The sequence below is a fragment of the Mustela lutreola genome, chromosome 9 (genome assembly GCF_030435805.1).
Source record: "Mustela lutreola isolate mMusLut2 chromosome 9, mMusLut2.pri, whole genome shotgun sequence".
Taxonomy (NCBI): domain Eukaryota; kingdom Metazoa; phylum Chordata; class Mammalia; order Carnivora; family Mustelidae; genus Mustela; species Mustela lutreola.
In genome coordinates, this window is record NC_081298.1 from 106,704,614 (window position 1) to 106,730,555 (window position 25,942).

The 25,942-nt window shown below is 49.7% G+C and overlaps 1 protein-coding gene across 1 annotated transcript; it reads right to left on the reverse strand.

Annotated features, from left to right (window-relative positions):
- Positions 1 to 7,767: 7,767 nt before the first annotated feature.
- On the reverse strand, positions 7,768 to 24,011 carry CD8B (CD8 subunit beta). The gene is made up of 6 exons (XM_059188319.1): positions 23,877 to 24,011; positions 20,342 to 20,701; positions 16,433 to 16,519; positions 12,349 to 12,438; positions 10,637 to 10,673; positions 7,768 to 8,412 (listed from the first exon to the last, which is right to left on the reverse strand). The coding sequence occupies exons 1-6, from the start codon at positions 23,917 to 23,919 to the stop codon at positions 8,400 to 8,402; spliced, it is 630 nt and encodes a 209-aa protein (XP_059044302.1). The 5' UTR covers positions 23,920 to 24,011; the 3' UTR covers positions 7,768 to 8,399.
- Positions 24,012 to 25,942: the final 1,931 nt, after the last annotated feature.

The window sequence follows — 25,942 nt, forward strand, 5'->3', positions numbered from 1 at the left end:
GGGAGGAAGAGGTTTTTGCCTTTGAGAAAGAAAACCTTGATTCCAAAAAGCTGGATCAGTCACATTCCTCTATCTCTGCATTTTTTCCCTCTGCTAGGACCTAAGGATGGGAAACACAGGACATTACTGTGAGGACAGAGGTATCCAGAATTCAAAACCTTGGTGACCAGTAACAAAGCCTGTGGGAAAACTGCAGCTCCCCTTCCCTCGCTGGGTGGGGTGCGGGGGGAGGGCTTGGGGCGGAAGGGAGGGGTGTGGGGGGAAGAGAAGAGAGCAGCAGGAGGGGGTCACAGTAAAAACTGAAGATCCGCTTCTGGGATTCTGACGCTTTGAGAAACCAGCCAAGTTCTAGGACCCTGAGAAAAAAATTAAAAACCAAGAGTCTGGGGAGAAGAAGGAAGTATTATCTCGTGCTTTTCAAGAAATTAGTTAAATAACAAACAAATAAATAAAATGATCCACAGGGTCATGCCCAAGTAAATCAATGACCTCATTGTACCTATGCTTGAAATGCCACTTTTTTGAAGTGTAGGAACGGACAATAGGTCTAGCTACTGTACAAATTCTACCTCTGTGAAAAAAAAAGTCTGAACGAGTGGCAATTGCGTGCTCTCACATAACCGACCAGGCAGCCAGGTGGTGACACACGAACCCACAGCCAGAGCAGCACAGTGGCTCTGGGGTGGTGAGTGGCAATTTTAGGCAAATAGAGAGGAGAAAATAAATTACCTGGAGTGACTGGAAAACTAAAAATAGAAAGAGGTGATAACACTTGATCAAGCAAGGTGAAGGGCATGGTACCATCAAGTCTTCATGTGGTACCTACCAATGGCTCAGCTAGAGTAGGAAATGTGTGTTGAACACTGACAGGTGCTGTCGCCACCCGGATGCCACCGCTTTGTCCCCACTCCCCCATTCCATTGCTGCTTTGTCTTCTTGTACTGTTCCCTTTGTGTGTGTAGCTGTGTCACGTGCCCCAAGTCCCTTTTGAAATTAGGGAGTGTGCGAATGAATAAAAATATTGATTCTTAGGTGCTTTTCAGAGTATTATAAAATTGAACTTTAGCAATCAAGTTAATGAATAGGAAAAAAAGGAGGAATTCTTTTGTTTCGATATATCCTTACTTCAGGAAAGCTGGTTCCTTTTCCAGGGGAATATTTGCTGCCCAGCGCTCATGCCCAGTATGGGCGGTGAGACGCATCTCCTTCTACGGTGACATCTGCATGATCATAGGCTCGGGTACCCTCAGCCCGAGACATGTACATGGTTTTCCGTGGGTGATCACTTGCTTTACAAAAAATAGGCTCATGTTTCAAATTCTGCTTTGAAGGAGAATTTTCGTCCTTTTCCACCTTTTCCTCCCTAGGGATTCCTGGCAATCTCACGAAATCATTGTCTTGAGTCATTCTTTTAATGGCCATGTGATGTTATTTTAGGGCATGTACAGATCACATTTTATTTGGTAATTGCGTATCGATGAACTGGGGGTTGTTTCCAGTTTTTATTTGTCTCAAGAGAAATGTATAAGTATATAAACGTGTAAGTATACTTACTCTTTTGCAATAATTACTTTATGGGGGTGTATTCCCTGGATTGTTGGGGTAGAATATATGATTTATATTAGACGTTACTAGATACTTCCAAACCATTTTTCCAAAAGGGAAACAGCGGTAGTGTCTTGTGATACCACCAGCAACCCCCGTGAGTGCCCTTGTCCACATCCTCTCCGCACTGAGGGCTGTCACTCTGACTGTTTTCACCTACCCAGGGACATCTGGATGCAAATGACAGATTTCCATTTTCCTGGAAAATGTAATCTTAACCTTGACCTAGTCACCACCCATTGTCTGGAGATGAAACTGGTGTAGAGGTCATGGCAGGACAGATGAGACCTTGTGAATCAACTGTCCTCTCTTGAACACGCAGACACACTCAGAGGGCTTCATTTATCTCAGGGCAGGGAGGAGAGTGCGGAGGTTTGGAGTTAACATCAGCCGTGGCTGTCCAGGCTCAACTGTGGGACAGCTGTCCCCTGAAAGGCCCTGTGGGGCACAATAATCAGGAACCGTCTACGAGGCAAACACACAGGGGCTCACTCCTTCTGAAGAGGCACAGATTAAATCCCAACAGTGTCACCCTCTTCCACTGCTAAGCTCCACAGCGGCCCGAGAAGATGTGGAGAACGGTTAGCAAGCTCTGGCTCCCATCAGAGCCCCAGTGAGCCTGCCTTTTCTCCTCCTTCAACCCCAATGCCTCAAGGTCGGCCATGAGAGAAGGGAGGCTGAGTTTCTGGCCAGGTGGCCTCTGAGTGTGCTCTAGGGAAGGGTTTCCACGAAGGCCTGCTTGCCCTGTGAAAGTCGTCCTCTGTCCCCGTCCCAAACCAGAAGTGTTAGCGTGGCGGTGGGGAAAACGGTGGGCTAGAAGGAAGGCCCATCTCACCTCCAACTTGTCCTGCCCTGCTTACCCAGAGGCTTGGCCAGTCCTCTCATTTGTGCTGGGCGAGCCTCCCATGGCTCTCTGCTCCTTAGGCCTCCCTGGCTCCCCAGGCATGGCAGAACCCCAGGGTGGAGTGAGGGTAGAGGGCAGAGGAACAGGAGCCACGGCCTCCCTTTGGCCTGGCCTAGCCCCTTCAGCATCCTGTGGGCCAAAAGCTGGCCCGAGGCTAGACCTAGACAGCAAGTCTAGCCAGGCAACCAGCTTTTGGCCCACAGGATGCTGACTGGGGGCTGTGGAGGGCTGTGTTGGGGAAGATGGGCCTCCGCCTCCCCACCAACACTTCAAATCTTCCCCTCTTAACTTTGTCCCCACCCAACCGCAGAGACCTCCACAAAATCTACTGTGAAAGGCCTCATACTCTGCCCCCAGCCGAGTACTTTTTGTCGGGTGGCAACTCGTGCCTTCTGCTTGTGTTAACATCACATGGGTATTTGCCTGTTCACCCGTTTACCATCCGTCCAGGACTGGCACAAGGTTGGGTCGGCGAGGGCACTCGCTCTTGGAGTCACACAAGTGCTGGGCCTGTGTCTATGTCCCCCACGATGCTTTGTGCCTATGGAGTTAGGGGTAGTGTCTGTTGAACGCATCATTGGTGCCAAGAACTCTATAGGTGCTCAGTTAGTCACTAGTTTGTCGGGCATATGGTCTCCAAGGTGTTGGTTGACTGTACCTGTCAAAGCAAACACTGAGAAGTGTGGCTAAGTCTAGTCCTCACAACCTCAGGGCCCAGATAGGCTGGGTGGGGGAGCCGGTGGAGAGGGCTGAGGGGGTGCCAAGGGTAGGCTGTGTTCCTAGCTCAGCAAGTGGGCTTCTTGCTTCCTCTTTTATTCATCTAGATTCTGGTTTCGAGGCTCAGGAATGCTGACTGTGTATGTGGGAGGCAGGATGGGGCCAGAGGTCTCCCACAGGCCTTGGTCCCCCCCAGAAGATCAGGGACTGGCCAGTAAGGAGGGACCCGGGAGGCCAGGCTGTGTCTGTTCTGGTTCCCCCGGTCCCAGCTCAGGGCCAGCAGGACACACAGAAGGTGCCCGGAATAAATACCTTCGAACTGTCATGGAGAAGCCTGAAGAAGATGAGGACTAACCTCGGAGAGCAGGCAGGTGATGAGCTCGCTTGTCAAAGGGGACAGGGCGGGAGACAGTCTGCAATTAAAAATATATGAAAAGGAACACCTGGATGTCTCAGGCAGTTAAGCATCTTCCTTTGGCTCAGGTCATGATTCTGGGGTCCTGGGATCGAGTCCCACATCGGACTTTTTGCTCAGCCAGGACTCTGCCTCTCCCTTTGCCCGTCCACTGCGCATGCTCTCAATCGCAAATAAATAAATAAAATCTTAAAAAAAATATATATATATATATATGAAAGGAAACATGGACTTTTTTTTTCAAATTCTAAAGCCCAAGCTAAGCTCAAGATGGGTACTTGCACATAAAAGGTATTTAACGAGGGGGAGAAAACAGGATCCAGGAAAGCCCACGAAACTGTGCAGGAATAGAGTCCTTTTTCAGCCCTTAGGCGTTCAGCATAACAAGAACCACCCCCCCAGCCCCGCTCCGGGGGCAGGGGACAGGCATGTGTCTGTGAATCCCAAACTGATTTGGTGTTGGGGGACGTGGCTTCCTTCTGTTTGGGCTGAGGCACCCAGTTAGATCGCCCGCGGGTCTCCAGGAACCCGTGAGTCACAGTCAGCTAGGAGTGTGAGTGACGCATCTGGGGAGGTTTCCCAAGAAGTGGTGGAGGAAATCTCTTTGGTCCTCCACACCTGGAAAGGCCTCTGAAGACAGGGCTCTTTCTCTCTTTTCCTTTGACTGGGTGGTAGATTCGATCAGCTCTGCAGCCCACACAGGACCGGGGATCACTTTGTGAAAACAAGTTGCCCACTTCCTACAGGTAGAGAGACACAAGCTGTGGGGGCAGGGGTGGGGATGAGTAAGGATGAAAGGGAGGGGGTGGTGGAGGAGCCCCCTTCTTCCTTTGAACTTGTGCTGTTGGGTGCTGCACCTGCAGGCTGGCACCCAGAATTGGCTACCCTTGCTTCCCGCTGAGAGGAGGGCCGACTGGGGCAACCAGCACTGGTCTCAGACCCTCCTATCTGCATGCCCCACAGTAAGGCAGAGAGACAGAGACTGCTGCTGCACAGGACAGAACTGAGGCCCGCAGATGTTACGGGAGCTTGCTCACGTTTGCATGACTGGAGACTTAGGCCCTGCTGTCCAGCAGCCCCCACATGCATCACATGATTTCCATTGCTCAGATTTTTAAAAATCATGACTTATGAACAAATCTCTCATTGATGGCTACTGGAGCGGATTCCAATTTTTTAATATTATGACGATCAGAACCTCTTTTTAAAAAGACTGTTTCTTTTTTTCCAAATTATTTTTACCCCCAATTATAAAAGTCACACGATTGCTGTAAAAATTCACACAACACAGAAATGTACAAGGCAGAAGTGGAAATTCCCCAGAGTCACTACCATTAACAGCTTGGAGTATACCCTTCCAGACCTTCTTCTATGCATATACAAATATGTTTAGAGGCATTGATATATTACTAGAGAAAAAAAAATCAAATTTGCAGAATAATAAGATTTGATTTTTTTTTATATTCTATATCTTAGGTATTACGTATTACATTTTATAAGATTTTGACTTCTGTTTAAAAGAACACATGCAGGAAAAAATCTGGGAGGGCAAGAAAATTTTAATGCCAATTTTGCATATTTCCGCAATGTTCTGTACTTAGATATACAAAACATGTCTTTGTTGGAGTATAATCTCTATCTATTTCCATTCGTACATATGAGAGTTGGCATACCATGAGCATACAGCTCAGTGATTTCCACAAACTGAACACACGCATGGAAGCAGCCCCCTGACAGGGGACAGGACACGGCACCCCCCCAAACTTCATACTCCCTCCTACTGAGCAACCTTGCAATAAGGGTAACCATATCCTGACTTTAATGTGTATTTGCTTTGCCTGCTTTTACTGTGCTTGAATTTTAATGGTGGCCATATATTGCATTTAAAATGAGGATAATCAATACAGATGTTCAAGCACATGCAGGTGTAGTAAGTGTCATGGAAAGCCAGGATGCATGGGTCTCACTCATTCCCTAACAGCTGCATGGATTCCCTTGTATCACAACTGATCTGTCTTTTTCTTTCTTTATTGATCTTTTTCTTTTCTTTCTTTTTTTTTTTTTTAAATATTTTATTTATTTATTTGACAGACAGAGATCACAAGTAGGCAGAGAGGCAGGGAGAGAGAAGTGGAAGCAGGCTCCCTGCTGAGCAGAGAGCCCGATGTGGGGCTCGATCCCAGGACCCTGGGATCATGACCTGAGCCGAAAGCAGAGGCTTTAACCCACTGAGCCACCCAGGCGCCCCTATTGATCTTTTTCTGATGGACATTTGGATTACTTCCAATTTTTGGCTAATAAGTAGGACGACAAAAACTAATCTGATGGGTATTTGTGCATGTAACTTTGAGGTGTGTGTGTGTGTGTGTGTGTGTTAAAGATAATTGCCTAGAGATGAAATTACTAGTCAAAAGATAGCTAGGTTTAAAAATTCTTTAAAAAAATATTTTGCCATGATGGACCTCCAGAAAGTAGTAGATGCTCAGTTCCTTCTTCAAAACAAAAGTCAGGTGCCGGGTGCAGACCTCTTCACCGCAACCCCTGCTGCTGGCAGCCAAGCCTGCTCTAGCTCTCTGGGCAGACCAAGCTGTAGCAGGTGCCTGCGGCACAGAAAAGAGACGGAGGTGCGCCCCCCTTGCCCCCCTTCCCCGGCCCTGGTCCCCCAACCTTACCCCCATGTGAATCTGCAAACAACTAAATGTGATCGCAAAGACAGCAATAGGGAGATGCTGCTATATAGCCGAGACAGAAGCGGGGAGAGGGGCCTGGAGGCCTGTTCTTACTTCCGCTGTGGCCTGGGTGTGAGCCTGTAGGGAAGGCAGGCTGCGCCTCTGGGCTTAGTTTCTATCTTTTTTAAAAAAAATATTTTATTTATTTATATTAGAGAGAGAGAGAATGTGTGAAGGACAGAGAGAGGAAGCCAGCCTGAGCAAGGGAAGGGGCAGGAACAGGGGCAGGGAGAAGCAGACTCCCTGATGAGCAGGGGGATGGGCTGCATCCTAGGACTCAGGATCAAGACCTGAGTTGAAGGCAGATACTTAACCGACTGAGCCGCCCAGACACCCCTGGGCTTTAGTCTCTTATCACTAAATGGAATGTCTCAGAGCAAGAAGCCCACCTTAAACATGAACCTGAGAGGAGTCTGGCCGGGGCCGCTTGGGCTCCTTCCCCTCTCCCTGGGAACCTGGCAGGCAGCTTGTCCAGTCGTCCTCAGAGCTGATGGGCAGAGAGCATTTGCTTTTCTCAAGAACCTCTTGCACCAACACCTTCTAACTCCCACCCACCACGCCTAGTTCTGCACCCTTCACTCCACAGGCAGCATCTCAGATGCCCCCTCCCCTCGACCCATCTTTCCTTTCCTGTTTTCTGTGGCTGCCAGAACTTCTGAGCAGAGCCTGGTTTGCCACTGCCCTTCATCAAGGGCCCCTCCCAGCAGACCAGGAAAAGCACGTGGGGGCTCTGTTCTCCCTTGGCCTGATGCTTCTGTTAACTCAGCCTAAGGCTGCACTCATTTTTGGCTCAGTAGCTTTTACACTGTGAAAGCCCAGGGAGGGGAACTAAGATCAGGTCCCCACCCCGAGCTTTTTCAGAAGGCACGAGATCTGATCCTCGTCTCAACTCCCTCTTCCAGCTCAGCATTTTCCCCTAGCATTTGCTTTCCCCATCAAAGCTGAGAGAGAGACCCTATGCCTCTCATCTTTTCTTTAGTACAAGGTCAGCAGTCTGTGGCTAGGACTCCCTGGGGTTCCACTCAGTAGAACCAAACAGGTATAGTGAAGGTGGCTTGGAACGGCCCGAGGTCAGCCCTGAGGCCCCTACTGCTTGGCGCTGGGTGCTGGGGTGCTTCCCAACCTGTGAGACTCTCCTTGAGCCTACAACACGGACGACAGCATGTCACAGGGGCAAATGAGCATGGGCACATTTTATCCTTATTATTTCTTTTCAGCTGAGCGTCAAGATCTTTACCGTACAGATGGGCTTTGTGCTTTTCCATCACAGGACTCATTTGCATCTTTTATTCAGGGCTTTATTTTTACAACCAAGACATTTTCATAAAAAGAACAGAAAGTGACAGAGAAATTTACAAGCCATGGGAGGGCAGAAGTGAAAGCGGGGAGGGGGGGGGTGTGATATTCCTAATAGGAGATAAAGTGACTTCCCATTCTCAAAGCCACAAGTCCTCAGACCCAAAAGAACATCCCCGGAGGCTGGAGTAACCGCAGGAGTCAGGTCCACCTTTCACAGAAAGCTGGTTTCCAAGCTGGGGCTGGTCTCTGGGGATCTCAATGAGGACAGTCAGCCCCAGCCTGGCAAGGCCAAGGAGGAGCCATCCTGGGCCATCCCATGAGAGACTCAGGACTCCATGTCACTGCCCCTTTGGGGCAAAGCAACTGGAGAGAAGGGGGCCAACATAAAGGCCCCAGCCCAGCCCAGGGGAGTTCGGGAGCTGGAAGTGGTGTCATGGCGGCATTTTCTACTCCATCCTCCAGGGTGCCCCCCAACTCCGAGTTGCAGGAAGCTTTTGGGGGGCTCTGAAGCCTTCTCTCTGTGACTCCCGATGACCAACTAACAAGTTGCTCCCATGCGTGAGGCCCACAGAGAGCGCTTGCAATAGTTAAAAGCAGGCAACTTCAGCAGGTCCGTGAAATCTCCACAGTGGAGTGAGTTGAACGTGGCCCTTCTCTCTCATTTTTCCAGATGTCGCTTCTTACTGACCAATGCATTTTTGTAGCAGGACCCCAAAAGCAAATTTTTTGCTTATTTATAAAACCTGAAAACAACAGCAAGTTGAGACACCACTTATTTTTAGGGAAATGATATGCATTTCTTGTAACAAAGACAAATGACAGGTGAGGATCCAGGGCTGTATTTCCAGTAAGGAGCCCAGGCCAGGAGTTTTCCGTTAATCTGTTCTTAGGGTCCAACTTAGTCATTAAAAAAAAATGTTAAGAAGCTCAAAAAACAAAGCCCAAAGCCTCTAGCTTTGAATAGTGTTACTTCCTGCAGGACCTTCTAAGAGAAGCTAGTCACAAATGTACACTCAGGGGCCAGAAGAATATGGCTTGCTGATGGGAAGATTTTCCAGACTCAGCTTCGGGCTGGGGAGCGTCTGCTCCAAATCGAAGTTTGAGTTCAGAAGAGCTGATCTGTGGGGCCCATGGACTCCTTGGCCCACACCTGGATCATGGTAGCAAAACTAGACGTGATTTCCAAACTTTGTTTTAGCCACAAACCCTTTTGCTCAAATGATTTCTCTTAAGCAAGTGTAACTACAGGTGGTCCATGAGGCAGTACTGTGAGCAGAGGGTGAGGGAGCTCGCGGCCCCCCCCCGTGACCACCCCCAGCTCCTTCCCCACCTCGGTGGATCCTCAGCACCCCTGGGTTTGCCGGAGCATGAAATCCCATAAAGCTGGCATCAAATCACCAGGGAACAAGTTAAAACAAAGGGCTACGGGGCGCCTGGGTGGCTCAGTGGGTTAAAGCCTCTGCCTTCAACTCAGGTCATGATCCCAGGGTCCTAGGATAGAGCCCTGCATCGGGCTCTCTGCTCAGCAGGGAGCCTGCTTCCCCCTCTCTCTCTGCCTGCCTCTCTGCCTACTTGTGATCTCTGTCTGTCAAATAAATAAAATCTTAAAAAAAAAAAAAAAAAAAAAAAAAAAACAGGGCTGAGCAGGGGCAGTACCCTGATGGGGATTCATTAGTCACCATGGGGAAGATGCTGAACAGAATATTCTGCAGATCTAGGCTCAGACAAATACACTCAGGTTACTGTCTCTTAGGTAGGGGATATCTTCTAAGTCCAGCACATCAAATTGTGGGAAGGGTACACCATCAAAGCTATCATTGAAAATTGCCCATAAAAGACAGCAGGCATGTTTCAGTGACTATCTCTAGTCAAGCAAATATATAGACAAGTAATAATGTATATAATAATGCAGAGAATATAATACAGAGTTTATATGGAGTTTAAATTTTAAGTAATTAGGAAGACATTTTTGTTCCTTGGTAGAACTGACTTTCATCAGAGACATGAGTTTTGTCTGACTTTGTGGGACCAGGGCTGGGCGCAGGTACCATGATCCTGTTTTACAGGTGAAGAATCAGAGGCTCAGAGGGCTTAAGCCACTTGCCCACGGTCCCACGGTTGGTGAGTGGCAGATAGGATCCAAACCCCCAAGCCCAAGCCAGAGCTCATGAGCACCAGGCCCTGTTGCCCTCTTCAATCTAGAGGCATGATGGGCTTTCTTCCCCCCGCGCCCCCCCGAACACCTCTAGATGGAAGGGACTGTCATTAATGAGAGAGGTAGATGTGAAACAGTCTTTTGAGGAAGAAAATGTAATCCAAGAACACTGCCCATGGCCAGGCTGAGGCCTGGCAGTCCCTTAGGCTGGAAGCAGCCTCTGGCCATCGGCCTCTCAAGGTGTCAGCCTCGGGGGGCTCTGCCCGCACTCACACAGCTCAGGGGCCTGAAGAACTAGTGCTTTTTAGCTTCCATGTCTGTGTGACTCAGCCTTTCATTCTGCCAACTCTAGGGACCCAGGCTGCCCGACGCCCCACACCAGTAAGGAAGGAAGCAGTGAACTACCTTGGCCTCCAATCCAGTCCTGCTCTTTCCTAACCCAAATGCTCTGAGCAAGTCGTCCAACTAGTCTGTAACAATAACTCTCCTATATCCTTGCAGGACCAAGTCAAATGAAATGCTGCGTGGGCAAGGGTTTGGGGTATCCTCCTGCATTCTATGCTTGCAAGAGTTGACTGTGATCATTTCTAAGAGCTAAGTCCGTGCTTGAAATACCCAGAATGTTCATTTGTTCAGATGATCTCTCTTCCTGAACTCTACGGCTCCCTCTATTTATACAGTCTAAGATTTTTTTGCAGGTGGGGTCGGGGTCTGGCTTTGGCTCCTGCAGGTAGAGGCTGTGGCAACAGCAGGGGCCGATACCATACCCAGGGCCGCATCACCGGCACTTTTCTGGGGCCCTAAGTACTTACTGTTTCAGGAGACGAAGCCGGGCTCTCCTCCGCAGGCCTGGAAGAAGAAGAAAACAAGAACGCGGGTTGGTGTGGGCTGTGGGGTGCCGACACCCAGCCTCAGACAGCGAGGAGGGAGAGGAGGGGGGAAAACAGCACCTCAGACCTCTTTTCTGGCGCCAGGCTCACAGCCAACCTGTGACGACTCCTCTTAGTTTCTCCACTGGGTATATGGGGAAACTGAGTACCAGAGCATGCATGGCACAGAGTTACTTGCCCAAAGTTTTGCAGCTAGTAAGCAGTAAAGCCAGAATTTGAACTCAGTGAATCTACTCCAGCCTGTGTGCTCTTAAACATGCTAGTTTGTCCTTCGCAGCAGGTCGGGAATGGAGAGCTGTGCAGACAGGTGGTCTCGAGCTAGAGGAATCACAACTTTTCCCACCAGGATGCGGGAAAGAAGTGAGGGCATGTCTATCTACAGGTCTATCTCATCTTTTATTACTTTTCAGTTACGAAACACATTTAATAACATACTTACTATATGAAATAAATACACCTATTTGCAGTTAGAGTTTAAGAGTTAACTTCCGGTCTATTTGCAGCTGGGGTTCATAATTTAACAAGTTTTTATTAACAAGATCCTTGATGGAGGGGCGCCTGGGTGGCTCAATGGGTTAAGCCGCTGCCTTCGGCTCAGGTCGTGATCTCAGGGTCCTGGGATCGAGCCCCGCATCGGGCTCTCTGCTCAGCAGGGAGCCTGCTTCCTCCTCTCTCTCTGCCTGCCTCTCTACCTGCTTGTGATCTCTGTCTGTCAAATAAATAAATAAAATCTTTAAAAAAAAAAAAGATCCTTGATGGAAAAGTTTTGCAGACCACTGAACTTTAATGGGGACACATGGATCCTTCCGTGAATGGCAATGTTACATAAAAATGTTCACATGACACATTTTTTTGGGGAGAGGATCTGTACTTGCTATCACAAGTTTAAAGGGGTCTATGACCTATAAAAGAGTCACTGATCAAGTCGAGGCCCCAGCGAGCCACCCTCCCCTATTTTATAGAAGCCCAGAGAGGGTCAGTGAGTTGCTCGTGGTGACACAGGTGAGCAGAAAGGCCAGGGGTAGGGTCCGGGGCTCTTGGGCTGCCATGTGGGCTTTCCCTGCAGCTCCCCCTTTTCTGCTAAAGCCTGGGAGCCCAGAGCAGGAGATGATCTCGTCTCCAGAGTGGCTGAGAGACAGTCATCTTCAGTCTCCCTGCAGTCTCACAAAGGAGGAGGAGTCCGAGCTTCTGGGAACATAACCCAAACCCCAGTGCCATGTCTTCTGTGTTCTGATTCCATCCTGAGTGTTCATGGGAGTTCCCACTGACTGAGCTTATACCCCAGGTTGGGACCTCTGGGCAGGACTTTACCAACAGCAACCCTGGAAGGTGAGTAACATTGTTACTCCTGAATGGGGTAGTTGAGGCTCAGAGAGGCCAGGGCACACGCCCAAGGCCCCTAGATCGGCAAATAGTGGGGTTGGCTTCAAGCCCAGGTCTGACTCCAGAGACGGCATGGTCTCTGATCCCTGCAGCGTGGCATCAGGCCACAAATCACCTCCGCGGCTTCCATGGGTTGGGGATGGGTATAAACTTCTGCTATCTGTCTCCCTTCCCTAGAGAAGGAAGGATGCTTAGGGACATCTCCAACAGCAAAAGCTTGGACCACAGTGGTCCAAGAGGGTACAACTTACGGTGTAGGTGGATGGCCACTCCCAAGGACACCAGCAGAAGCAGGACTCCGGCCACCAGGAGCCCGAGGGTGACAGGGCCACAGGACGGGCCTGGAAAAGACACACTCACTGAACATCTGAGGCGAGCACATAAAAATACAAAGAGGGAAAAATCAACCAGAAATCCCACCTCCCAGGGAATGCCACTTTTTTTTTTTTTTTTTTTTTTTTTTTTTTTTGCATATTCTTCTCGTCTTTCTTTCTAGGTACTTGAAACACACTGAGATAATTTTACACGGAAAATGTTGTGTCCTACATCACTCTTTTAAAAAATTAATTAAGCTCAGGAGCTACTTATGTTCAAAGGAGATAATTTTCATGCCTGGTAAAGAGATTTTTACTATTTATTTTTAAAGCTCTTATTTTAACTACACAAGAGACAGCTGAATATATTTTCATTGTAAAAGATTTGAGTATATGGCTAGAGAGCTCCTTGGCAAACTAGACCCCTCACAGGAAAAAAAACAGAAACAAACATGCTATGGTTAATTTGGTACCTTTCTCTTTGTGTTTACACATGCATCATTTACACAGACACATACAGGTTTTTTTTTTTTTTTTTTTTTTTTAAAGCACACAGTGACTTATATTGTACAAATTATTTGGCAAACCATTTTTTTCTTCACTTAAATAGATTGGGGGCCCCCCAGGTGGGGCAGTCAGTTGAGTGTCTGACTCTTGGTTTCAGCTCAGGCCGGGGTCATGACAATGAGACCCGCAGCAGGCTCTACGCTCAGCGCAGAGCCTGCTGGAGACGCTCTCTCCCTCTTGCTCTGCCCCTCCCTCCACCTCTCTCTAAAAATAAATAAGAGAAATCTTTTTAAATAATACCTCAGCACATACTTTTTCTAGCAGAGTAACCTTTGCAGTTTGGATGTATCATGGATTACTTGGTCCTCGGATGGGCATTTTGTTTACTTCCTATGTTTTGCTTTTACGAAAAACCCCAGAGAAGCCCCTGGTACATTCTTCCTAAAGTAGGAGCCTGCCCGAGGCAGATATTGAAAACAGGAATGGCCAGGGACACCTGGGTGGTTCAGTTGGTTAAGCGGCTGCCTTCGGCTCAGGTCATGATCCTGGCGTCCTGGGATCGAGTCCCATATTGGGCTCCTTGCTCAGCAGGGAGCCTGCTTCTCCCTCTGCCTCTGCCTGCCTCTCTGTCTGCCTGTGCTCGCTCGCTCTCCCTCTATCCCTGACAAGTAAATAAATAAAATCTTTAAAAAAAAAAAAAGAGGGGCGCCTGGGTGGCTCAGTGGGTTAAGCCGCTGCCTTCGGCTCAGGTCATGATCTCAGGGTCCTGGGATCGAGTCCCGCATCGGGCTCTCTGCTCAGCAGGGAGCCTGCTTCCTCCTCTCTCTCTGCCTGCCTCTCTTCCTACCTGTGATCTCTCTCTGTCAAATAAATGAATAAAATCTTTAAAAAAAAAAAAAAAAAAAAAAGAAAGAAAGAAAAAAGAAAACAGGAATGGCCAAACTATTGCCTATGTCCGCCTAAAGTTGCCAGACCTTCTGAAGTGCCTTCCAAAAAGCCAGCACCGATTTGCCCTCCTAACTACCAGCTGTGCACCTGGCCGACCCTCGATATTATCAAAGTGTTTGATTTTCACTAGTGTCGTGGTTTAACATGATACATCACTTCCAGTCCTTGATGATTTGTTAGCGTCACCCTATTTTCATGTGTTGGCTACTTGTAGGATCTGGCCTGACTTTTCTTGCCTTGCTCGGTTTTCACAGTCCCCTGAAGCCTAGAGGTCACCAGCCGTTCCTCTCAGTGCCATCTCAAGGGACAGCCCAAAGCCTTCTGGAGCAGGCCCTTCCCCAGGGTGGCCATGTGGTTTCATTCATGATGACAAACTTTGAGCTCCAGCTGGGTGCCCCCCTCAAGATGAGTGCCTTATGTACAACACCTCATTCAATCATGCCAGGAAAACATCCTGATGTTACAGATGAAGAAAGAGGTTCAGAGAGGCTGAGTCATCTGCCCAAGGGCACACAGTACAGACAGTGGCAGACAGGGACCCACACCTAAGTCTGGCTGACTTACCACTGGGGTACCCTGTCCCACGGCCCCCATCCCCAAAAGCAACCCCACCTACTTCTCTCCCAGCCCCCACTTGGCCACCTTCACACTCATCCTGGTTATTCTTAATAACCTACTAATGCTGGACTTGCATATTTGCCCTGGGACTTAACTGAGGATCCATGTAAGAAATGATGTAAGAACTTCAAAGAGCTTTGTCCTCATCACTTACAGAAGTGTTTTTTTTTTTTTTTAAGATTTTATTTATTTATTTGACAAAGAGAGAGAGAGAGATCACAAGTAGGCAGAGAGGCAGGCATAGAGAGAGGGGGAAGCAGGCTCCCTGCTGAGTAGAGAGCCCAATGCAGGGCTTGATCCCAGGACCCTGAGACCATGACCTGAGCCGAAGACAGACACTTAACCCACTGAGCCACCCAGGTGCCCCAAGAGAAGTGTTAGAGAATTCAGTATTGCTCAGCAGTCCTTAGAGAAGGATGAACAGAGCGGCTTTCCTCTAGAATTTAACCGGGATGAAGGCTCTGGAACCCAGCGCCTGGGGTAGTTTCTTCATGCCGCCATAGAGGGGCAGGGGTTTGTGCAAGTTATCTGGTTTTGTGCAAGTGTTCCCTCTGGTGCAGCTGGCTTCCCTGCTTCTCTAGAGTCACCCTCAACTTCATGGCCCTGATGTTTGCCTTTGTGTCATTTTCTGTTATGAACTACCCAAAATCCTTTAGGTAAAGTTGTGGGGCATAGATGCTTTATACAATGAGGTCATTCTATCTCCACCTTTATGCTCCCCAAGACTGTGCCCTTCTGTGTCCGGGTTCTGACTTCCTTTATTACTGTGACCCCATGGGGTGGCTTCCTGGGCTCATCGCCTGAATCCCACTAGATGCCTGTCCTCGGGCTCCTTCTGTTACTTAACATATTTAAGACCGGGAAACCCCAGGAGCGCCAGGCAGCTCTAGTGTGGTGGTTTCCCTGCCATTCGTCCTATGGGTAGGAGCAGATGACACCTTCTGTTTGTCATCAGTATCTTTTGTGGGACAGAGGTTAAGTATTTTTCCAGAAACACAGTTGGGCTGATGGTTCAAGGGAAGTGTGTGCACGCGTGTGTGTGTGTGCGTGTGGCATGCAAGCATGCACGTCTCCATCTGCCGCGTCTGGTGCTCACAGCACAGACACACAGCTTGTTCACTCATTAACAAACATATATTAGCACGTGCTGTGTGTTAGGTCCTCTGGTAAGCATCAGAACTGAGAAAGTTTGAAGTTCTGGTCCTTCTGGTTCGGTATTTTTGGTTGCTAACAGCTTTACTGAGATGGATTTTACATAGAGAGTTCGCCTGCTCCAAGTGTGTAATTTAATGGTTTTTTGTATATTCACAGAGTTGTGCAACCATCAGTCGCCACAATCTAATTTTAGAACATTTTCATCTCACCCCCCAAAAAATCCTGGACCCTTTCACGATCACTCCCCATTCCTTTCCAACCCCCCAGTTTTAGGCAACCACTAACCTACTTTCTGTCTCTTTGAAATGTCATATTCTGGGATCCCATAATACAGGATCTTTTGCATCTGGCTTCTTTCACTGTGTAATATTTTCAAGGTTCATCCATCCTGCTGCTTGCATCAGTAATGCACTGTCTATTATGGCCAAATAGTACTCCATTGTATGGATATTCAAAATTTAACTCATCTATGCATCAGCTGGTGGACTTCTGAGTTTCGACTTTTTGACCATTATGAATAATGCTGCTAGGCATATGGTGTGCAGGTTTTTGGGGGGACACAGGCTTTGCCCTGTGATGATTTGTAAGCGTGTCCCCTACTAGACTGTGAGCTGCTGGAGGGCAGCACTGTGGTCATACTCGACTTCCCTTCTGAGCCCAGCTTGGCTGGAGCCAGAGAAACGGGCCAGAGTCCACACATGGAAAGGGCTTATGGAAGGAAGGAAAGAAGGGAAGGGAGGAAGGCAGGCACCCTGCTGTGCTTCTGGTGGTCCAGGAAGCTGGGAGAACTCACCCTTCTGGGTCACTGGCCTTGGGGGCCGGCACCTTTTCTTCGTGGTGGTCTTCTTGGTGGGCTGGGCAGTGGTGGGAAGGACATCAACTACAGAAAGTAAGCAAGACACATGTTAAAATCTCATGTCTTCCCTCCAGGTGCTAAAGCCCCTGTGACTGTTCCCTGGGTTGCTGCAGGGCTCCAAGCTTACAGAGCAATAGAATTTTCTAGGTGTTTCCCCAACTCTCAGACCTATCTGAGAGTCTAGGCAGGGGGCTGCTTTGGTGTCCAGAAAAGAGAGGGGCTCTGCATCTACATGGTCCTGAACAGAGCCCCAGAAGTCCTGATTAACTGCTGTGTGACTTAGAGCAACGTCTATCACTTTTCTGTGCCTCGGTTTCCCCATCTGTTGAAATAAAGATGACTCCCAGTTCCTTCTTGGGAGTGTCATGAGAATTAAAGAAGACAGCAGGCCCAGTGAATTGCGCTCCCCCTGGCCACAGCAGGCTTCCCCTGGCTGAAGACCTTGAGGGGAAGCCAGAGTCCCTGAAACCTTGACAAGACCAGCCCCTCAGCCAACCTGCCAACTCCTAAGTGTATGGAGGAAGCTCATAGAATGGAAGTGGGTGCCCTTTCCCATATGTACAACACTGGGCAGGTTGCAGTGGGGATTTTCTTTCCTTGATAAGTGTCTTTACAAATCATCTAGTACTGGAGCTGGAAGGACGTCTAGTCTCAACCTTTAATTTCAAAGATGAACAGCAGCGATGTGAGGGGCTGGCCCTGAGGCCCCACAGTGCAAAGAACCTGCCTGGACCCCCGACCCCTCTCCTGATTCTTGGGTGGGCCACTCCTCTCTTTCGTTCTAATCCAGGGTCACACTCTGATGCATGGGGCCAGGGCAGGGGGACAAGCACACAGAGCCAAAGGAGGTACTGGAGGCTTTGGGGTGCCAGGAATGGTGTGAGCACTAGATGCTGCTGAATCCATCCCTTGTCTCTGGGAGGTGAGCAAAGATGTTTCACTGCCATGACTTTCTGTAAAATGGTAGGAGGGGGAAGATGGTGATCCCATAAATTTAAACTCTAGCATCAAGGTGATAGGGAGAGGCCACCCGCAAAATGGTCATTTCAGGGCTAGTCAATCTTCCATATAAAAAGTGGACAGTCTGGACCCTCGCTGACCTGAGTGTCCCCCAGAAAGTGGAGATAACATGCTCTCCTCTGCTGGCTTCGTGAGGTTTCTGGGAAGAACCAGCTCACCAGAATGGGCCCCTGCTAAATCCCACCACGTGTTAGGGGCACAGCCAAGTGCTGCGGCTTATGTTTATTGAAACCAACAACTTTGGGTCAGGCACTAGTACCCCCATCTTATCCCCGAGGAGGCCTAGGCTCAGAGAACTGAAATAGTGTGTCCAAAGTTCAGAAAGCCTTGGGGCGCCTGGGTGGCTCAGTGGGTTAAAGCCTCTGCCTTCGGCACGGGTCATGATTCCAGGGTCCTGGGATGGAGTCCCACATCCGGCTCTCTGCTCGGCGCGGAGCCTGCTTCCTCCTCTCTCTCTCTCTCTGCCTGCCTCTCTGCCTGCTTGTGATCTCTGTCAAATAAATAAATAAAATCTTTAAAAAAATTAAAAAAGTTCAGAAAGCCTTAAACAGCACTGCCAGGATCTGAGCCAAGAGACCCCGACTCTGGGCTCTCACGCCGCTGCCCTGACTCAGGTGCCAGTGCCTTCTGACAAAAAGTTAGGCACATCAGGTCAAGGCCCTCGGCCATGGGAATGCTGAGGGAAACTAAGGTAAGAGGGAAAAGGACACCAGCTACGGTGCTCCCAGGGTGGGCCAGTATGTTTCCTCTGTTCCTCCCGATGGCCCTGGAAGGGTCCGTTCCCTTTACTTCATACACAAGGAGGCACAGAGGTCTCTCGGTCAGCGGGAAGCCTCCAGGGGAGCCAACTCTCTAAGGCCTCGCATGTCTTGGCTGGGTTCAGGGGCCTGGGTCTGATGAGAGGTTTGTGGGGAGTCTCGTTCCATTTTAATTTCCTCTTGCCCAGAGCTGGATCCCCTTGATGACTCCTGACTCCCCTTGCCCACCCCCATTCAAATCTCCCCACTTCTCTTTGAAAAGGAGAGGACTTTTGAGCCCATGGTATGGTTAAGCGGCACCCCAAAGGCCCTATCTTTCTCCAGATACTTTCTTTACTACTCGAGCTTCCTCCTTCAGTATGTGCTGGCCTCCGGCAGGAGGGGCAGGGTGTGACTCTGGACACCCGAATTCTGGCCAGATGACGCAATTGCGGGCACATGTTTTGGGAAGGGTCTGCTATTCTCAGAGAGCTGGGCAGCATGAAGGGTTTGGAAATATCAAAGCCAGGCATGAGTGGGTGGTGGTGGAGGTGGAGGGGAAGCTTCTAGAAGCCCGTTTTGTTTATTTCATCATCTATCTTTCCTAGACCCCAAAATCTCATGAGTGGGAAAACATGGGTAAATTTGTGGGAAAATTTGTAGAGACAAAAACAATAAACTAAACCCAAACCCCAAACCCCCCAAAGCCCAATTTTCAGTACAGGAATCAGCTGACACCCTGCTGAGGATGCCTGGGCTTCTCGCCCCGAGGGCTAACCCTCACCCCTACCTCCTGACTGAAGAGCAAAACTGGTGAGAAGGGACAGCAGCAGCAGCTTCCCTCTGTTTCTGTCTTCCTAATTGTGCTGCTGTCCCAGCTGTCCCTGTGTCTTCCCATTCTGAGTGGTCCAATTCCCGGGGGGCGGGGGGTGTCCCCTTGTCACTCTTCAGTCCCCAGCCTGAGAAGAACCCAGGTGAGAGGGAAGCAGGACAGTGGGAGGAGCGCAGGGGGTCAGCCGGCCAGAGGCTAACATGGGGAAAGGGCTAAAGCCAGGTGCAGGTCTTTGAGAATTTCTGCCACGATTGCCTGACATCTCCCAGAGCTTACTCCTCACTGTCCAAGAGTGCGACCACCTGCCCCTGTGCCACTGGCCAGTCTCACTGGAGGGTTGCCGTGTGTAAGAAACACATCAAACACTGAGTATGCAAAATATTTCAGTAATAATTTTTAAATGGATTACAAGTTAAAATGATGATCTTGTTGATAAATCGGTTAATAATGTAGTATTTAAATTAATTCTGCTGGTTTCTTTTTACTTTTTTAACATGGCATTAGGAACTTTTAAAGCACATCTGTGACTTATCACCTATTTCTATGGGGTGTGCTGAACTTAATTCTCAGAACTGCAGCTTCTTGGGGTTGGAGGGTGTTGTGGAGGCCAACGGCAGCCCCATGAAACAGACGGGAAACCTGAGGCCCAGGGAGCAGAGGGACCAGTGCAAAGGCACACAGTGAAAGTACAGCAGAATTTGCAGCTAGGCCTGGGGTCCAGTCTCCTTCCTCCCTGTACCTCTGGGCATAGGTTTGAGCCACAGGCCCCTCCATTCAGTATGTAAGAGCATCCGCCGGCCCTAGAAATGCTCTCACTGGGCATGTCCAGGGAGCGAGGACCTTCTTTTCCTGGTGTGCACTCTTGGTGGGAATTTCTGAGACCACTGTCAGGTTTGGGAACTGAGCCCAATCTAGGCAGAGCCTCATGTAGGCCTGGTGTGGCTGAAGGACAGCACTGCCTTGTCCCCAAAAGAAACAGCAATGCTTCTAAGCAACCCACCTGCAATAGGTATCCGCTTCTTACCTCCCAGAGTAGAGGGCAGTGGGAAGTGAAATGACTCTGTAAAACCCCTGCTTCTGCTTGGCCCTGGGTAAGTGTACTCCTACCAGCTATGGGCTACTGCTCCTGGCTGACATCCTCTCTGGCAGAGTGGGGCTTGCCGAGAGCAGAGGCAGCTCCCTCGCCTGGCACGCACCCAGCACCCAACACCCAGCAGGTGTTCCACGCTCATCAGTAGCAATGAGCTAGATTCTTACCCACGCTCAGCTGAGTTCCCTTCCCGAAGTTCAGCTCAGGGCTCCCGATGGTCATGCAGAAGTAGATACCACTGTCTGCAGGCTCCACGCTAGTTAGTTTGAGAATGGACCGGCCGGCATCCAGAAACACAGTCAGCTTCTCTTGCTTCACCTTTTGGCCATACACAATCCCTTTTCGGGAATCCCAGACGGCCAGGAACTCATAGTGACTGTCTGGGCTTGGAGCCTGGCGCTGTCTCAGCCAGAAGATGCCTGTGCTAGTGCGGGAGGTTGTGGCTTCACAGGACATTGTCACCGTCTTGTCGGTCTGAATCATTAAGGACGGCGGGGTCTGCAGCAGCACTGAGCTGCCATGGAGAACTAGGAGAAGCAGAAGGCACAGAGATCATAAGCATGTTTGCCCAGCCACTCCAGTTGCAGGAGCCAGGGGCTATGATAAATGCCGCTGGTGGCTCCCGGACTCAGAGCTCGAGTACCTACATCCCAGGGGACCATCTGCAAGGCAGGTGTTTCTTATGGCCAGTTTGACCGAGGGGATGGGGAGAGAGCTCCCATGTATTGCTTGCATGCTTATATGCCTGATTTTTTGTGTGAATGATCTTAATCCAACCTGAAACTTATTTGGGGATTCCCCCCCCCCCCCATGACACAGATGAGGAAACTGAGGCATGGAGTTACTTGTTTCAAGTCCCACCAACAGTTAGTAAGTGACCTGGGATTCAAACTCAAAGATTCCAGGTCTGAAGTCAAAGCCAGCTGTCTTTCACCTTGTCCTGCTGCCACTCCCTGGACAGACCTTTACAGGCTCTAAGCAGGTAGAGAAGACTCAGGCAGCCCGGAGGATCCCCAAATAGAGGCAGAGCCTGGGGACTGGCCTGGCCAATCTAAAAGAGGGCCAGCCACCCTTTCTGTAAGACCTGCTCAAGCAAGAGGAACTCACTATTGCCACAGGTGCCGCTCAATTCTCAGCCTACCATGTGCTAGGTCACTGGATCCCCATTCCCAAAGGGAAGGACAGACACCCCAGAACAGTCCTGGGATTTCATTTTAGTCTCAAGATGGGAAGCACTGACGAAGAGGGCCTTGTTCATGGAGAACCGGACCAGAACTCTAAGACCCAGTCTTGAACCCAGCTCTGCCCCCCCACCAGCGGAGGGATTGCAGGAATTCAAGGAGTCCGCCTCTGCCCTTTAAGATCAGGGCAGCTGGGAGCCACTGTCCTGCTTGCCTGAGAGGGTGAGGATGTCCAAGAAAATGCACTGCAAACTGTAAAGTGCTGTCCATTGGTATATCATTGTCTCCATGTCCCACACCAAGTTGTTACAGGCAGCAGATGACATTTTAGGAAAGAGTTGAATGGATCCTTCACAGCCAAGTCCTACACACTGAATCTGACCTGGTGAGCCTTCCATTTTAGCTGTGGGGGGAAGGGAAATCCTACAGACCGGGGCAGAGACCCAGGAACTGCAAGGCATGGAGGGCACAGGAGTCTAGAGGGAGTGTGTGTGTGTGTGTGTGTGTGAGAGAGAGAGAGAGAGAGTGTGTACCCAAGGGGAGCTGGCCTACTGAGGCAGCGGCCTAGAGTCACTGCCGAAGCTTGTGTCTCAGGCTGATTCATGGTCCCATAGCAGGCCACAAACGTAAGCTTTTTGACTCCACTTACAGGCCACACCAAGCTTCTGCGTGCATCAAGAATGACATGGTACCTGGTGCCCATGTGTCTGCTGGCTCTTCTCTTTTCTCCCTAAACACCATCCTGCCTTTTCAGCAGAATAAAGCTTCTTCACTGCTTTGGGGGTCACTGATATCTTGGGGGCGATAATAAGAGACGATGCTGCCCATCTTTACTGAACTGAGCCCAGCGTGGTGCATGCATTATGTCATTTAATCCTCAACAGGTCCTGTTCTACACCCATTTTACACGTGAGGAAAGAGAGGCTCAGGCAAGTTAAGGACATGCTCAAGGTCACATAGCCCATATGTGGTGGATTCAGATTCAAACCCAGGTCTGGGGCCCCACAACCTGACTTTGAGCCACTCCCTGAATCGAGGAGACCTGGGATCCTCTCCTGAGTGGATAGCCTGTCCCCCTCTGCACACAGTGGGTCTGCAAATACGCAGACTCCTGAAATTCCTGCAAGAAAGCCCAGAAGTGACTCCTTTTTTTTTTTTTTTAAGATTATTCATTTATTTATTTATTTGTCAGAGAGAGAGAGGGAGAGCGAGCTAGCACAGGCAGACAGAGAGGCAGGTAGAGGCAGAAGGAGAAGCAGGCTCTCTGCCCAGCAAAGAGCCCGATGTGGGACTTGATTCCAGGATGCTGGGATCATGACCTGAGCTGAAGGCAGCCTCTTAACCAACTGAGCCACCCAGGCGTCCCTAGATGTGACTCCTTAAGGGGTAAAGGGGCCCCAAAAGGACCTGGGGCTTTGTGTGTATGTTCCCCTTCCTGTGTCCTGACACGCAGGCTTGCTAGGTGACATACCCTGGTCTCTTTCCTCTGTCCCCAGAGGCTGAATACCCGGCAGTGGCCAACCCCCGTATCTGTGCCAGACTCAGAGCCGGGCCTTGCTACCCATGCAGTCTCATGGTATTCATCTGACCTCTCCCGGTGATTCCACACTCAGAGGGACCTGCTATTTCTAAAAAGATCAGTAATAACCACTAGGTTTGAATGGCCTGGACTTGTTTCTACTGGAGATGTGGTTGAGCTCACTGGGTCAGAGCAGGGGCCTGGCAGACCTTGTCACGGTCGGCAGGATAACCAGCTTTGGGCTTTCTGGGGAAGACAGCAATCCATCATAGGTTAGTGGGCAGTTTGAGGCTTCTTCCAAGTGGCAGTCTTGTTGGGCTTATGAGGGGGTACTTCCTTGCTACATGCGGACTGCAACATTCCAACTCCAGCACCGATGGTTGGTTCCGGGAACCCCGCCACACAGCACATACAAGCCAGGGAGTGCTGGGGAGACGGGGACCCCTTAGGGAGTCCTCTGCCACACCTGTCCCAGAAGGGGCAGTAGCCTGGTGTTCGGCAGATTGTGCAAGTACTTCCCCGGAAGTATCAAAAATGTGTTGACAAAACGCTGGGCCAAGTACAGGACATCAAAACCAGAACTGAGCTTCTGGAACCCTTTCCAGGGCACATCGCTGTGGGAACCCTAGACAAGGGTGGATTTTTCCCCTCCTCTCTGTACCTCCTTCCCCTTTCTCTTTTCTTCTTTCTTAAATCCTTACCCTTCTCCCTGCCTTCCTCCCTCCTCTCTTCTCCCTGCTCCAGGCTTTTGGGGGAGCTCCAGGGGCTCCAGGGATCCCTGGATAAAGACGGCGGGGGGGGGGGGGGGGCGTGTGAATTTCTTCTCCACCCTCAGGGTCTGTGCCTGCTGCGCCTCCTCCCAGGGACCCCCACAGCCCTGGCCTCTGGGCTCTGCATCCCGCCAGGACAGCCTTTTCTAAACTCTAGGGCTCAGGCTCTTCTCGGGGCCAGGGCAGACCACCCGCTCCAACCGCGCGCGCCCCGCGAGTCTCCCGGGCTTACCTGTGAGCTGCGCGGCCAGGAGGAGCCAGAGCCCCGGCTGCATCTTGGCACGCCCCGGCGACACCTGGTCCCCGCGGCACGCTGCTGAGACCGTCCAGGCTGGCAGTGGGTGGGGAGCGGGGCGGGGCAGCTGGGGTGGGTTGAGGGAGGAGGGGTGGGAAGGACCGGACGGGGCGGGGGAGGGGAGGGAGTCCGGTGTGAGGTTGGCAAGCTCTGCGCCCTCATTCTCCCCGCATTTCCAAGGTCTCGGGTGCCTTTCCAAAGAGCACGCTAGAACCTTCCGCTTTGCTTTCCGGGGAGGAGGTGACACTGCTGTCCAGCGCCAAACAATGGCATGTATGTGACCTTTATGTGTATGTGCCAGTCCAGCCCTGGCAGGGTCAAGACTCCCCGCGACAGTTGAGGCCACTGAGACTTAGAGAAGTCAGGATCCTCAAAGTCCCACAGACGTGAAGGGTGGGGCTGGACCCTAATTGTGGTCACTCTTTTCCCTTCGGTCTTGCGTTCACCTACTCCTCCCTCTGCCTTTGTTTTGTTTTGTTTTAAACTTCTTTTCTTTTGGAGAGGCCCTCCGGCTCAGTGGTGCCTAGAGTGACCAAGACTGAGGCCTTGCCCTGAGAAGACATGAGCAGACATTTCTCTGAAGAAGATGTACAAATGGCCAACAGACACATGAAAAAAAAAATATATCACATCACTCAACATCAGGGAAATACAAATCAAAACCAGTGAGATACCATATCACACTGGTCAGATTGGCTAAAATGAACAAGTCAGGAAATGACAGGTGTTGACAAGGATGCAGAGAAAAGGGAACCCTCTTATACTGTTGGTGGGAATGCAAGCTTGTGCAGCCACTCTGGAAGATAGTACAGAGATTCCTCAAAAAGTTAAAAATAGAGTTACCCTACCACCCAGCAATTGCACTACTGGGTATTTACTCCAAAGATTCAAATGTAGTGATCTGAAGGGGCACTCAGGGTCTGTGCTTGCTGCGCCTCCTCCCAGGGACCCCCACAGCCCTGGCCTCTGGGCTCTGCATGTTTGATTCCATTTATATGAGATGTCTGAATAGGTAAATCCTGAGAGACCAGGTGAAGATTTATAGCAGCATGTTTATAGCAGCATGTCCACAATAGCCAAACTATGGAAAGTGCCCAGATGTCCAACAACAGATGAAAGGATAATGAAGATGTGGTGTATATAGATACATATATACATACATACACAATGGAATATTATTCAGCCATCAAAAAAATGAAATCTTGCCATTCGCAACCATGTGGCTGGAACTAGAGGGTATTACGCTAAGCAAAATAAGCCAGTTAGAGAAAGACAAGTACCATAATATTTCACTCGTATATGGAATTTAAGAAACAAAACAGATGAACATAGGGGAAGGAAGGGAAAAATAAAATAAGATGAAAACTGAGAGGGAGACAAACTGTAAGAGATGCTGAACTGTAGGAAGCAAACTGAGGGTTGCTGGAAGGGGGGATGGGGTAACTGGGTGATGGGCATTAAGGAGGGCACGTGTTGTGATGAGCACTGGGTGTTCTATGCAACTGATGAATCACTAAATTGTACCTCTGAAACTAATTAAAAAACAAACAAACAAACAAACAAACAAAAAAAAACACCCAGATCTTGCCCTGAAGGGCGCACCCTTGTGAAGGAGGAAGGGCTGCTCCTTCAGCCCAGCCAGAGGCCAGAGTCTCCCTCAAATTCTCCTTGTTTCCATGAGCAAGTGTGAGGCTGAGCATACACAAGGCAGACAGCCCTGGTGTCTAGTGTAAGCTTTTTTTCCTCCTTAATTGAAATGAAATTCACATAACATAAGGTTAACCATTTTAAAGGGTACCATCCAGTGGTCTTCACATTGTCATGCAACCAGCACCTACTTCTATCTAGCTCAAAAACACTTTTGTCTCCCCAAAAGAAATCTCTGTACCCATTATGTAGTCACGTTATACTTCCCCCCTCCTCAAATCTTCACCTGGTCTCTCAGGATTTACCTATTCAGACATCTCATATAAATGGAATCAAACAATATGTGGCCTTTGGTG